The sequence below is a fragment of the Phallusia mammillata genome, chromosome 2 (assembly GCF_965637545.1).
Source record: "Phallusia mammillata chromosome 2, kaPhaMamm4.hap1.1, whole genome shotgun sequence".
NCBI classification, from domain to species: Eukaryota; Metazoa; Chordata; class Ascidiacea; order Phlebobranchia; family Ascidiidae; genus Phallusia; species Phallusia mammillata.
The window spans coordinates 26,054,484-26,069,005 of record NC_137253.1 but is presented as its reverse complement, the minus strand read 5'-3'; the positions used below and the strand labels follow the sequence as shown (position 1 = coordinate 26,069,005).

The 14,522-nt window shown below is 35.6% G+C and overlaps 1 protein-coding gene across 1 annotated transcript; it reads right to left on the bottom strand.

Annotated features, from left to right (window-relative positions):
- Positions 1-4,662: 4,662 nt before the first annotated feature.
- Positions 4,663-13,444, bottom strand: LOC145215355 (NACHT, LRR and PYD domains-containing protein 14-like). The gene is made up of 11 exons (XM_080084045.1): positions 13,364-13,444; positions 12,693-12,789; positions 10,275-12,010; positions 8,092-8,241; positions 7,875-8,036; positions 7,539-7,691; positions 6,959-7,120; positions 6,732-6,887; positions 6,447-6,608; positions 5,047-5,208; positions 4,663-4,858 (listed from the first exon to the last, which is right to left on the bottom strand). The coding sequence occupies exons 1-11, from the start codon at positions 13,403-13,405 to the stop codon at positions 4,718-4,720; spliced, it is 3,123 nt and encodes a 1,040-aa protein (XP_079940171.1). The 5' UTR covers positions 13,406-13,444; the 3' UTR covers positions 4,663-4,717.
- Positions 13,445-14,522: the final 1,078 nt, after the last annotated feature.

Below are 14,522 nucleotides of genomic sequence, written 5' to 3'. Positions count from 1 at the left end.
ACTTTCCCTGTGGATTGCCCTGGGAAATAAGTTTGTCAACAACTCAGCATTCAACACAACTGCTGTATCTGTCGGGACACGTTTGGTTTTACGATTTTGCGTGTTTTAAAGAAATACTTATACGCTGAATGGTTTTAGCAGCGGTAACGGCTAGGGACTTTTAGAAAAAAATGTACTTTCGAGAAAACTAGCTTGTTTTTGTGATGTAGCCTTGCAAACACTAACAAAATAAACTATAAGCGTATGAATTGTGTCTTTCTTCTGTTATGCGCCGATTGCACAACTTGGAGCTTTAGTATGAGTTTTAGTATGATAAGATGACGGTAATTTGTTATTTAAAACCTATCGGAATTAGTTTGTGATCAAGCACACGAGCCATTAACATTTGTATTGACACATGCAGGATCTCTTTTGGTAAAAAAGTGTAGGTATGACAGCTCTTATCATTAACATTCACAAGTCCTTCAGATTTTATCGTGGAAATTTGATCTAAAAGGGAAACAGCCATGAGATTGCTTGCTGACGATCCAGGTACTATTTACTTTTATTTTGTCCATTAGCTATATACAGTGGTGGGATTATTTTTTTTGTTCGCCGGTTCTGCCACCAAAGTCATATTTTTCAGTCTGTCCTGTTACAAAAAGTCCATTGGCAGTAAGCAGTAATGCCAACCGGTTCGCTGATCTTATAAAATTTCGTGAGACGGTTCTATAGAACGTGTGCGAAGCGGCTCCCACCAAAATCCCACCACTGGCTATATATCCCTGGTACTGTACCTAACCCCAACCTCGCTTGTATACCTTTGTGCTTAAGATAAGCTGTATCCCCGCGATGAAGTTGAGTATTTTGAAGAATCATTCGACTTCGATGAAAGAAACTATTTTGATGAAGTGGTCAATCGCTGTTTTGTCGACCCAATACATGTCAATGACCAAAAAGCGACAAGTGAAACTGTCAAAAACAGCTTTACGTCAATGACGGCTAACAATCCACCAATTCACGGCAACGGCAGGGATGTCAACAATAATTACGGCAATCACTTCCATATTACAATTAACGACAACACCAATATCAATAACTTGGCAAACAAACTCTTAAATCTTAATGGTGAGTGCACTGACTAACACTTAAATAGGGACCAGTTTAATACTACAGTTATTTGTTTAAAACTCGCGCTATACGTCATGTAAGAAACAAAACAAATGAAAGAATTTATTTATGTTATGTCAATTGACAGCTCAGCACCCCCGAACAAAACCTAGACCTACACCGATCGACCAAAAACTGATCTTGTACATGGTGGGTCCCAACGAATCAGTTTCGGTGACGATAGCGTTCAGCGGCGGAAGTGAAATGACATGGAATTTCAACAAGTCTTGTGACAAAGCGCCGTTTATAAAAGTAATCAATGCCAAGGATGACGAAGAAGTTGTCATTCTGCACATCTTCAACAACGGGTCTAGAAGTATCACGCGGGTGCGAAAAAATTCTGACCATTGCATAGAGATCTTCAACAACCAGGATCAAGTCGTTACAATTGAGTACAACGGTGGAAAGACGGTGCTGTCTTGCAACTACCAGACGGTGGCGACTGGGCGCACTCTCTCCGGTCGATCATACAAGGTCAGTGGTGAAATCCAGAAAGACAAACTGTTTGGCGACCACCTAAAATTGAAAACGGGAAACTGCCAAATCTTGGAGAGTAATGATTTTCGGCAAAATCGTAGTAAGATGTTGAAGCTTTGCCCTGGCCTACAACAGGTTTTTGATTTGCTGGTTGAACGGCAGAAGCTTTATACCCTCATGGATTAGGTTGTTGAAGAATGTTGTTCAGTTGTGTTTGTAATATATGGTACACAACCTGCGACGGCTTGGCTTCTTTGCGTAAAAGCAATACGAAATAAATCGTTTGAACATGAATTGATGGATAATTATGATCATTTTCCTTTTTTTAATTTAATTTGGTGTAGTTTTTATCGGTGCATCGTTTTTTTTTGTTTATTTGTACTGTACATGCCTATCTTTTTCGATCGTAACTTCTTGCTGAGTTTGATCTTAAAACCTCGACAATCTGCACTTGTTTTATTTTTACATTTCAGTTCTTGTACAAAACGATTATGTTCGCACTGGCGATAACAAACACAAAAAAACAAACTTGTCATTGTTTGGGTTTGAACGTGTTTTGCAATGATCTCATCTCAAACATCATGTATGGCAAGAGGCTCTGTGTACGTGCGAATATCGCACCGTGTATAATATATACTTTTAATTTCGATAACAGACAGAAGACAATTGAAGTTAGAGCTCAAACACTTAGCAGCACGCAGCAACAACACTTCCGATGCGTGGCGTCCAGGCATTCAGCACTTTTTACCACATCAGCTTCGGTGCAAGAATAGCTCTTCAATGACCTGAAAACGTGGATAATGATAATTTGTTTAAATATTTTTTCCAAGGCAATAATATATTGTAACAGGGCTATGATGTGATTATATGAGCAACAACAATAAATTCTCAGCAACAGCAGACAAGCGCTCAGGATCAAACTCATGGTTAAACCCATTCGTATCGTTTGCATCTCCGTTTTCACATGCGGTGGTTTGTCACAAATAAAAAAATAACAACACATGGGGCCTACTTCCAAAAATTAAATATTTAGCAATGAAAGCGCCCAACTTGGTTTATCATCGTCGGATACACAAGCAAAATCTTTTATAGCATTTAACCTGAAAAATCATACGGCCCGGTAATGAACTCGTCCCGACGGTTGCCACCACTGCCTTACGTCACAAGCTGTACAGGCCCCAGAAGGACTCGTTTTTTTACTATCTAACATTCTAACGCATTTCAAAAACGGTAAATTTTGTTCTTGGATACCAATTTGAACACACGTTCGACCGAGGCAATGAATGATGTATTGCGAGAACACAAGCAAAAATGCACAAGCGCTTTGGGATAAAAAGAAAACTTGTACATTTTCGCTTGTGTGCTCGCAATATATCATTCATTGCTCTGTAGAAGCCCTGCCGCTCTAGTGAGCGAAAAGTTAGCAAAAATACAAGTTCTTGAAAAACCAACTTGAACGACAAATTTGTTGAATATGCAACCTGGAGGACGAAACGCCTGTTTAATACTATGCACCATAAAGTCTGGCTTCAGGACTTTGCTGTTGAACATTTTTGTTGTTTTTACATAACCACTGCACAAGGTTTGACGTGTTGGTACCTCTGTTTGGTTAATATTTCAATCTAATGGAGTTTGAGTGAATAGAACTGACATAGAGAGGGAAAGTACGACAAATTACTAGTTAATAAATATCCTATTATTATTTTCCCCTTCGATTAATTGTCTAGTCCAGTGCTCTTCAACCGGGTATACTGTATACCCAAGTGTATACCACATTAAAACTAGGGTATACGACTGAAGAAAGGTATACGAAGGGAGTACAGCTGTGGTCAGTGTTAAAAATGCAGGAAGACATAGCATGCTGGTGACCTATGTGAGACTGACCTGCTTGTTGTAAATATTATTGCGTCAGGTTGGGATTGTTGCGTCAATCATGCGAATTATGAAGCGAATAAGCACATACCTGGAGTATCTGTTATGGTTGAACAATGTACTTTCTGAAATTTTACTTTTAACATCCCTGGAGTAAAGGATTGCGAATACAAAAAAATGTTTTGAGAACAAGTCAACACCACACCACATGTCCAAATCGCTGAAAGAATGTAGCAACAAGCCAGCCATTAAATCAACTTCTTAGGTTTACACACTTTTGTATGCTAAATTTCCTGGACGTAGCACAGGGGGTGCACAACCTTTCCGCTGTGACGGCCGCATCGTAAATCCTTATTAATAGTGCCTGATAGCCAATTTAAATTCTAGCTTGTTACGTAGAACAGTCTAGGGATCAGACTTTACTGTTTATAACGTCACCATCGAAATTGCGACGCTAATGATGCCTGTTTTCACATTGTTTACCCATAATAGGCTTACAAAAAGTCTCAAACATGCGGCTTCTGGGCTGTTAATATTTTTTCCAGCTTCTCAAACTAGTTTTGCAAATCCAAATATTTCAGTTTACATGTTCACGGCCACTGGTTGTCTACTCCTGGCCTTGTATAACAATAATTCACGCCACCAGGCAAGTACCTATTGGTAGACTGTTACTTTCTGTGCACAATTATAAATTGCTTTGTGTAGGGTATACAAAGTTGCTTGCAAATTGTAAAAGGTATACAACGGGAAAAAAGGTTGAAGAGCACTGGTCTAGTCCCATGACCTAAATCCGCACCTCTGGTTTGAGCGGTGAATTGTCTTCAAAAGTAATATCATGCACTAAAGATAGCCGATATTTAGTATGTTTTTGAAGGCTCTTTCCTTTATTAGTAGGCAAACTATGTCAGCGATCACTGAATAAATATTATAGAAGCTCTGCTGCTTTGGCATTAATAATGCAGTAAAGCTGGGTTCATATTTTACTCTTTTTTTGATTTACCCTGTTGTTGTGGTTACAAGTGCTGGTTTTGGAAAGTCATGAGGTTTCTTTTTCAGAAAGTTTACATGGCAACACTGGTACAGAGTTTATACCTGAAGCTCCCATCTATATGTGTTCTGAATTACTTCACAAAGCAAGGTTTTTTTAGATTTTATATACGCCAAACAAACACTGAAAGGTTATAAAATCGAAACTGTACATTCGTCAGACAAAAAAGGATTAGGAATCTTCACGGATCCCTTGTAACTCATAACTCATTGATACACGAACAAATTGTCCAGGAATCATTTGGGCTGTGTGTATTCTAAATGTATCCTGTGATACTTCGATCATCGAGTAGGGTAAACTCAATCTTTCAGCCTGTTAAAGAAAAAAGAAAACAAAATACTCAAAAAACAAAAATTTGCTACATTTGAAAAGACCAAAATATTTTTGAAAGGGACAATAAAAACTGTCATACAATCTTAATCAGAAAAAGATTAACAAAAATCATTAGTTCAAAAAATAGTTACTACAATTAATATGTACAGAATAAAAACATTACATACTGGAAGATTTTGCTTGACCAATTCTTTCATCATGTCTGACCCGCATTGCAGAGTAATTGGATTTTCAGCTAAACTCAAGTCTTCAACGTTTTTAAAACAACAAACAAAAAATTTTGCCCCCTCATCTTTGATTTGGTTCCTTGTGAGGTCCAAAGATTCAATCTAACAATACAGTTATACACTTTTTAAAAAACTGTTTTTAAATAATTTTGTCATTGTTTGTTGAGCAAACAAATAGCTCATTGGTATTTAATTTTTTTTTAAATCTTTCAATGTTGAGAGTGATTTGCCTTGTATAAAATGGAGAGTTAACAAATTCTATTTAAAAGATTGTTTTTTAGAAGGTGTACATTTACCATTTACCTGATTATTAAAAAACATTGTTTTAAAAAGTCCTTGTAACAAAATAGTTTAGGTGACAACTGGTTTTTCAAAATTTTGCCCTCTTCCTTTCTGGGCCTAATAACTTTGCAACACCGTTTAGTTATTTTTTATTAAGAAAGTTGGCTCTCCTGTATTTTTCAGGTGTTTATGTGCATGTTTACACTAAAAAATGTGTGATAACTTTTAGATTCTTAAGGAAAAATTGGTGAAAAACATCAGGCCAAATTTAAACCTTCAAATTCTTTTCACAGCATTATAATGCTATACAATACGTATCAAAAAAAGTGGAAAGAATACTTCCAAATTTCCAATATAAATATAATATGAATTTTAATCATTTGCTTTCACGACTTTATATCTCAAAGAAAACAATAATGTTTGAAACCCTTAGCAGCCAAACTAAAAACACACAAGTTAACTTAATGGTATTGCTGGCAAAAACAGTTGATTTGTAATCACCAAAAAGACTACATAGTAATGTTTGCCCATGCGTGAGGCAGAGGACCTCCTGCTATTAAACACTCATACACAATGCTTCTTTGAAAAATTTGAATAACAAACAAGAAATAACCTAATTTCAACTGTATAAAATTTTATTCAAGGCTTATGTTTCTTGCCTAAAGGACTGGTAAACCTAAAAACAAATTTTCCTACTAAGGGGGTGAAAATGTGTGATTCTAAATAAAAGTTATAAAATCATTTAACATGCTTTGCAATGCACCTACCAACAAAATATGAAACTACTGGATCCTGTACTTTAGCAAGTGTAGCCATTTTTTTTAAAATCATGTTTTGGAGGCCTGTAGGTAAATTGCTGGGTCATTAGGGGTCAAACTTTTGAAAGATCAATATGTGATTACTAAATTACATGTGCACAACTAATTGACCAACTGGTTGGATAAAACACAACTGATTGACCAACTGGTTGGATAAAAACAGTGTGACTCTTTCAAGGGAACTAACAAACCAAATTTGTCGCCTCAAAATGTTGTAGTTTCTTATTTGTAGTTTCTTACTGGATTTTCCAATTTCTGCACAGCACCAGCAAGCTTTTCTGCACCATCATCAGCAATGCCACATTCCATCAATAAGAGTCTTTTTACATGGCCAATACATTTTGAAAGAACTTCTGCTCCAAAACTTCCAATTAAATTTTGTGAGACATTCAGTTCACTGATCTACAAGTGCATCACACTAAATCATACTAGGATTTTTTTTAATAATTTGTAACACATTTTTCTGGCCATAATTAAATTTTATCAGTTTGCATCTCTTTAAAATAGTACCTTAAACACTCATACCTGATGTCCCAGTTTCAAAATACTTCTGGGCAGGCAGAAGACATCAGTTATTCCACATGCATTGACAGATAGTTTGTCAATATTATTAAAACATGTTGAGAGTTTATCGAGTCCAGCATTGCCAATTGGATTGTTTCCTATACATATCATCAATTTCTGAAGAAAGTATTTCTTCAAAAATTCTGCTGTAGAAAAAAAATATTTTGGTACGAACTATGTCTACATACTTGGTTTTTGTCAAGGTTTTTGATGCTTTTTGCTAATTTGGTAACAGTTTGCACTTCACAGCTATCAATCACTAGTTCATTAACCATGGACAGGCATTCAGATAGAATCTCAACACCTCTACTTTTAATTTGATTTCCGAACAGAACTAGTACAAATCCTTTCTGCAAAAAATGTAAGATTATAAACCAGGCATACTCTATAATTTCAAGTCAAATAGCAAATTATTACCCTACATGGCCTACCGCAATTAATATACTTCCTTACCATAATGTCTGAATTTATGTTATCTAGTTCAGTTACCACAGCATAAGTGACTTTGTCTTAAATTATACCAGAGTACTACAGTATAATCTTATTTATTTTATAAAATTTAAGAGTCTTACGGCCACAAACACCACACAGCAAAAAATAACGACACCAACTTTTGTCTGCAAACTTTAGTCCTATCTAACCAATTTTTGCAATTTACCTTTGTAGGTGATAATACTTTTACCATGATTACAACCACAGGGTTCAATACGATGATATCCAAACAATTTTTACCTAAACAAGTAGCTTATTTGTTTTACTATATCCAACCTGTTTTAGTTGCTTCATATTGTTCGAAAGAGCCTGAGCACCTTCCCAGTTTATGCCACAAAAAGATAGGACAATGCGATTTAGATTTGGACAAAGTCTTAACAGATTGGCAGCCTCATTTCCAACACTATTGAATGACAAGTCTAGTGACACCTGTTAAATTAAAAATGTTGTACCAAGTACATTACTTGATTAGGGATATGTTAAAACAAATTAGTGTTCAGTTATAACATTTTATCGCATTTTGGCAAATTCAGTATTTTATTACAAAATTATTCTTTCCGCAAAACAGTTCTTTTTAATAATTTCAAAATAACAAAGAATCCACAGACATACCAATTGGTTAGGTTGAGCAAGAGCTTGACAGAGCATATTTATCCCACGTTCAGTAATGCAACAACCTCTCAGTGAAAGGGATTTTATTTTATTAATGCAGGTACACAAATACGCCAATCCACCATCCTTGAGTTGAAGATGGTCAAATGATAATAAATTCATCTACAAATTAACATATTAATAAAAAGCAAAGAAATGTATTTTTAAACTTACTTACGACATGGTTTGTTTCTTCCAATGCATCACAAAGAATGTGCAGCACATTTCCGTCAATAGTTATGAAGTATATCTGTTCAATACAAGGTATGGCGACCCGAAACTTAGGGAGGTCTGGTACCTTTTTTTGTTGGAATGTCAATTGAACCACCTAACAAGCAAAAGGATAATTTGAAAAGCAGTACCCATTGTATTAGTAAAGTTACATGCATTAACAACCAAAAAGTTCTAGCCCATATAATCTGTTTTATGGGCCCCTTCTATGAAGGGGACACATATTGTTTTTGTCTGTATTTTTTTTTAGTCTAATGCTGATTTGTTATACGCATTTGGACAAGAAAGAGTTTTAAAAATATTTAACCATTTTCACCCCTTATACCCCAAAATATTCGTTTCTGTCTAACTTTGGTTTGTTAAACGTGTTTGGTCAAGAAAGAGCGCTTTAAATTCAGTCAAATTTACAAAGATGTTAGCTATCCAAATTTAATCCTCCTGAAGTTTGACCCTGAATGACCCAGCGGTTCACCCACAGGTCCCCAAGACGTAAATTTTTTGAAACGGCTGTACTGTCTAAAGTACATTGTTTAGGAGTTTCATGCTTTGATGGTTGGTGCAATGTAAGGTTTTCTAAAAAAATTGTAACTGTTTGTTGGATTCACCCATGTTTCGCCCCTTTAACCCCGAAATAATCGGTTTTAGTTTTTCCAGTTGTTTAGGTCAAAAATGCAAGCCTTTTTGATGATTAGACATTACCACAGTAATGCCATGTTGTTTTTTAAGTTAGCATGTGTATTTTCAGTTTTAATAAAACTGTTTCAGAACAGGTTTTGGACATAAAAAGCCCAGCTAAGCAATCATATTGTTGGTATGTAGAAACTTAACGGCGCCAGGTAATGCTATGTGCGGATTAAAAATCATAATTCAAGAAACAAAGGGTTATTAAGGAAAAAAAATGTTGAAACTTTGTTAAAAGTTTAAATAGTTGGACTCATCCATTTTCCACCTCGTTAAAACAACGCACAACTCCATGTCGAAAAAAAATGCAAACCTGCCCACTGAAAAGGGAATATCTCGGCCTCACGCATAACTGGATGTGCTATCAGGCAGTCTTTTTGTACTGTGCAATTAAGATATGTTTGTAGATCATTTAAAAACGTTAGTTATGCAATAGTTATATCATGCAGTTTTGCGTCTTGTGACGGTTAACGACAGGCCCCTCCTGCTGCGATCCACGTCATGTCTTTATCTAACGACATTCGCATGCAGCAAGACAATGATCGCGGAAATGAAACCGTGAAAAATCAATGCTAACCATCAAATATATATTCCTTACAATTATATTGAATGGTGCGTAAATATGGCACAGTTTCTGTAAAATGGAATATATAGGAAAACCATTATTCCAGTTGATTTGATTGTGCCCTATTGTTACTAGTGATGGGACGATACCAGGTTTTGAAGCGAGTACCGATACCGAGTACGAGTACCACATGTATATACCTTCGATACCGAGTACCGAGTACGAGTACCGAGTACGATTACCGAGTACTTAAGTACAGTGTTGTACTTAGTTGTTTATCACTCGCTAATTTATCTGCCATGGTCGGGGAACAGGCGTCCACACACACATGCCGAAAAATGTATTGTCCACATGATAGCGAAAAAGATATACGTAAACTGGCGGAACTTTTTTTCCAGTTTTATGCTGTCCACAAAATATTGGCATAAAGTTGCCCGTATTCTTATGGTGTAAATGGACCTTCGGTATTCACACGTTGGTATCGAAAACTGAGACAAAAGTTTCGATACCGAGTACGAGTATCGATACCACTGAAATCGTTTGATACCGAGTACCGGGTACCCGTCCCATCATTAATTGTTACTGTTACCAAATTTCATATGCACATGTGTGGGGACCCATTAGATTATGCTTGCAGAAACAATTATGTTATAAAGTTCCAGGAAAAAGATAGGTACCCAATGCAATGTTGGTGCCAAATATATATCCATTATAAATATAGTAAATGGTATATGTGATACATCGTTACATATGATGTAGTATATATAAACTGGCAATATATAGGAATAGGAAAACCACTATTCTAGTTACTTTTAAGCATACCATACCAAGTCCAGTACAAGTACAGCAAACAAGGTGTTTACTATCTGCTAGTTTGCTCATACCTTTGATTTAGATGCTTTGAGATGTGCACAAAAGAGAGTAAAAGATTCACCAACAAATTGGGCTTCCACTTTTAGAAATGTGATATTTTGTGGTATACTTTTTGTGACATAAAATATGCTGGAAACATCACTTGGAAAGATGTACCCATTAAGAATATACTGTGTCGTTAGCTTGGAAGCAAATATTGTGGTTATGCTCGGACAATTCAACTCCTTTAAACAGTGAAATGTGGCCAAGTTGCTGCTGTGATTGAGAACAATGTGGCCAGACTGAGATTTCTGTTTCATCAGTTGAACGGATTGTGTAGTAAATACCTCAATGGCTTGTAGCTTTCCATGAAAATGTGGCTTGGCAAGAAACAACTGCTTTGCCTTTGTGGAGATGAATGGATTGCAAATTCCATAGACAAATTTTTTTACATTGGCGCCTTTCTCTCCATTCAACTTTGGCAGTTTTTCATTGAACTCATTAAGAGGCATATGGAACAGCATGTGAAGAGCAATGAACATATCCTGCCAAATCTGGTGACTGAAAAAACTTTTCTTATCTTGTTGTAAAATGAAAGAATGCAACTTCTGTCGGCTATCCAAAGTGGTTGTCAGAAAGGTTTTGATGTCATGTTGAGAGAGACCTACTTCAATTAAATCCTCTTCACTAAAGATAAACTTGTGTTTATCAAACGCGATCCATGCTAACTTTGCCAATTTCTGCATTGCAACCTGCCTGTTTTGCATGTGAGAAGAATGGAGGTACTGAAGAAGTATGGAAACAATGATGTCAGATATTGTGGTAGTTTGGACTGGGTTGTTTTGCAGAAGATAAGTAAATAAGGCAATGCAGTTGAATGGTACTAAGCAATGCTCAAGAAGTTCAGGATTCTCTTGTAATGATTTCTGAACCCTAAGAAACTCAGTGCCACAAATTTGTAAACCCAACTGCTTCTGTGCTGTTTCATTCAAGCCAAGAATTTCGACCAAAAAATGTGGTCTGTGCTCAACCGAAATTTCCAACATTGCCCTTGGTCTGGAAGTTGCAAGCTTGTAAGCATTAGGAAGCAACTGCCCACCAAGCATGTTCATAATGAAGCTTATTGGATCTGCTTTTGATTTGATGTGAGAAACTTTATAGTGCTTGGACAAAAGCTGGGGATCAAGCTCATCCATACCATCAATGAAGATAACTGTATTTCTGTCAGCTAAAATTTGCTTAAGAATTACTTCCTTTTCATCATCATTGTACAACTGCACTGCTGGTGATTTGTAAAAGAGTAGGTCAAACACTGTGCACTTTTCTTCAAAATTGATCTCCCTAATGCTCAGCAAGAAAATAAATGTAACTGCTGGAATAATTACACCATTTAAAATGAGCCTCAAGACCATTTTGGTAAGGGTTGTTTTTCCAACACCCTGAACACCGGTCACACCAACTACTTTTCCATGCCGGGCAATGTAATCCTTCTTTTTCTTTTCATCTCTAAACTTACTGTTGGCCTCACTCTCTGCTTTCTGATTTGCCTTTTCAAACATATTAGCAATTGATACATCACCCACCAAAGGATTGGTTTGTTCAAGAAGCTGTATTTTACGTTGGACCTCTGCCTGCTGGTTTGGTAAAAGCTGGACATTTTCAGTGAGCTGCAGCTCCACTGGGTCCACAGGGTCAGCAGATTCTAGAGTTGGAACAATTGACACATTTTCCTCAGCAATGTTCCTAAGTTCTCGCTTGGCATTTTCAACTGTAAAGGTTATAGCCAAGCATTAGATGACAAAGGTAATTCACTACATTTATGGCATTAAGTTTTACCACAAGCTATACCAAAATTTGTTTGTGTTTTTTGCTTTAATTTATGAAGCCAAGACAGATCAACATGAAAAAGTACCACACCTCCAAAGTTTTAGGATTTTTTAGAAAACCTAAATTACTAAGCACAATCTAAATAAAAGTACACATAAATATGTTACAACACAGTTTTAGAATGTAACAAATAATATTTGAAATTAATACAAACATTTTTTTAGCAATATAAAAAAGATTAGCACTATAAGAAAAAGATGAAATGCGTTAAATTATACGCCCATAGGGAACCTAATTAATATGCCAAAGGGAACTATATGCCCAAAGGGAACTATATGCCCAAAGGGAACCTAATTAATATGCCAAAGGAACAAGGTTTAATTAAATATTTACACAACCAACCAACCATTGCAGAACTTATTGTCAACAAGGTAATTATTAACTTAAGGCACTAAAGCCTGGATGTGCCTTTATACGCCCACACAAATGTCAATGTACTAAAAAGAAGCAAACATATGACATACTTGTATGTTTTGAAACACTACTAACAAAAGCCATATAAAGACCAGTTCAGTATTTTAGATTTTTAATATTTAAGTATGTTTATATAGAACATGACTTACCAACTTCCTGACTGGGCTCTGGTGTTATGTGTCCTGGCTGAGTTTGGTGAAAATGCTGATGTAGGTCTCCCATTACTATTGGAGAGCCACTAATATCCTGCAACAAAACAACTCTTGTCAGTAACAATTATACCAAAGCAACCAAAGACAATCGTTTCATTATAAAAAAACAGTCACTGGAAATATTATATTTAAACATTATTCAGGACACAACTCGGTAATGTAACCATCAGGTCAATTATTTTTACTATGCTAATCAATATTTTGCCAATTTTTAACAAAAATGACAAACTTTATTAAGAAATATAAAGATAATGAGAGTAACATATTGGCCACAAACATTAAATGTTAAATCACAAGCAACTAGTTTACTGAACATTTTAAGAAAACATTTTCACCATAATTGTACTTTATTATAATAGTATTGATTCAATTTTGCATAAGCTAATTCTGGCTCGGTGATTGTTTACTGCATTTGTGCTGTTATGTTCTTTTTTCCTACCAGTGAAGTAAATTCAACCCTACCAAAAAATGTGATATATGACATTTCTCTATCAAAGTCTTAAAAAAATCAAAGTCTTATTTGTTTTGCGAAAAATGTGCAAATGTATATCATTGATAAAAACTTTTAATAAAGTACCCAAAAATAAAACAACATAAACTCTCAATACCATAGGACTTGGTTGTCCACCCGACCCTTCAGGGATCTCCATCTTTATGCAGGTTATCACAACAAATCTAAAATTACCTTTGGCATCTAAACAATATTTGAAGAAAGAAAATCTGTGACTAGTAATCTCTATACTTTGGTTGGATAGTATTTTGAACTTTTTACTATTACAGTTTATTGACATTTTTAGTACATCGATGTACATTGAAGTGGCTATCAAGGTAACTATACATATCTTTAGTCATACCATACTAATGTATAACAGTTTTATGATACCCGTACCTATATTTTTTTCCAATTTTTAAAAAACTTTTTAACTATTTACTTCTACTAAGCTGCACATTAACAAGCTAGCAAGAGTTGAAATTTAAATCACACACGTTTAAAAACTATTTGCCTATTTTGTAACTTCTGGCGTAATCTTGAAGGAATATTTATTAAAATAAATCCTTACACATACTTTATCTTGCTCAACAGCAAAATCCACCTTTTTTCTATTTTTTGTCTGAAACAACACCCACTTTATCGAGGCTTAGGTTTAAAAAACACTGTTTTTCTACACGCTATTTAATAGATATGCGCTATTTTCAGGCAAGGTCACCTCGAAATTCTGGTGCGATTATGCAAACAAACGCACGTTTTGGAAAGAACGTTCCGCCCAACGATTCCTAATGTATATGGTGCACTACCGCCCACAAATGACAAACAATATACAAAATGGCATTATAGGTAAAGCAAACCCTTCCTATACTACAAACATCGCTGTACAAACCGTTTGTAACAAACGATTAGACACCGAAAACACACCATAAAAAATAAACTGATAATGTTTCTTTTCCTATTAAATTTCGTTCAACTTGAATTTTTAAAAAGCCGGCTATGCAAACATAGCAATTTTTGAACAACAACCAACTAAAAGTGTGGCGGAATGTGCGAAAATTGGCAATAAATTGGAAAATTTGGCATCATGGTATTAAAGGTTGGCGACCATATTTAGCTTGCCAGGTCTTTCGATTTAGGGAAATACCCGTAAGCAAAATCTGTTGCCAGCTTTGAAGTCATGCTCTGCTAATTCTTGCGACACGTGACATAGTCGGTTTGCAAAGCGGCAAATCAAATAAATTTGTTGCAGATTGTTTTTTTTTAAAGTAATTAAGTAA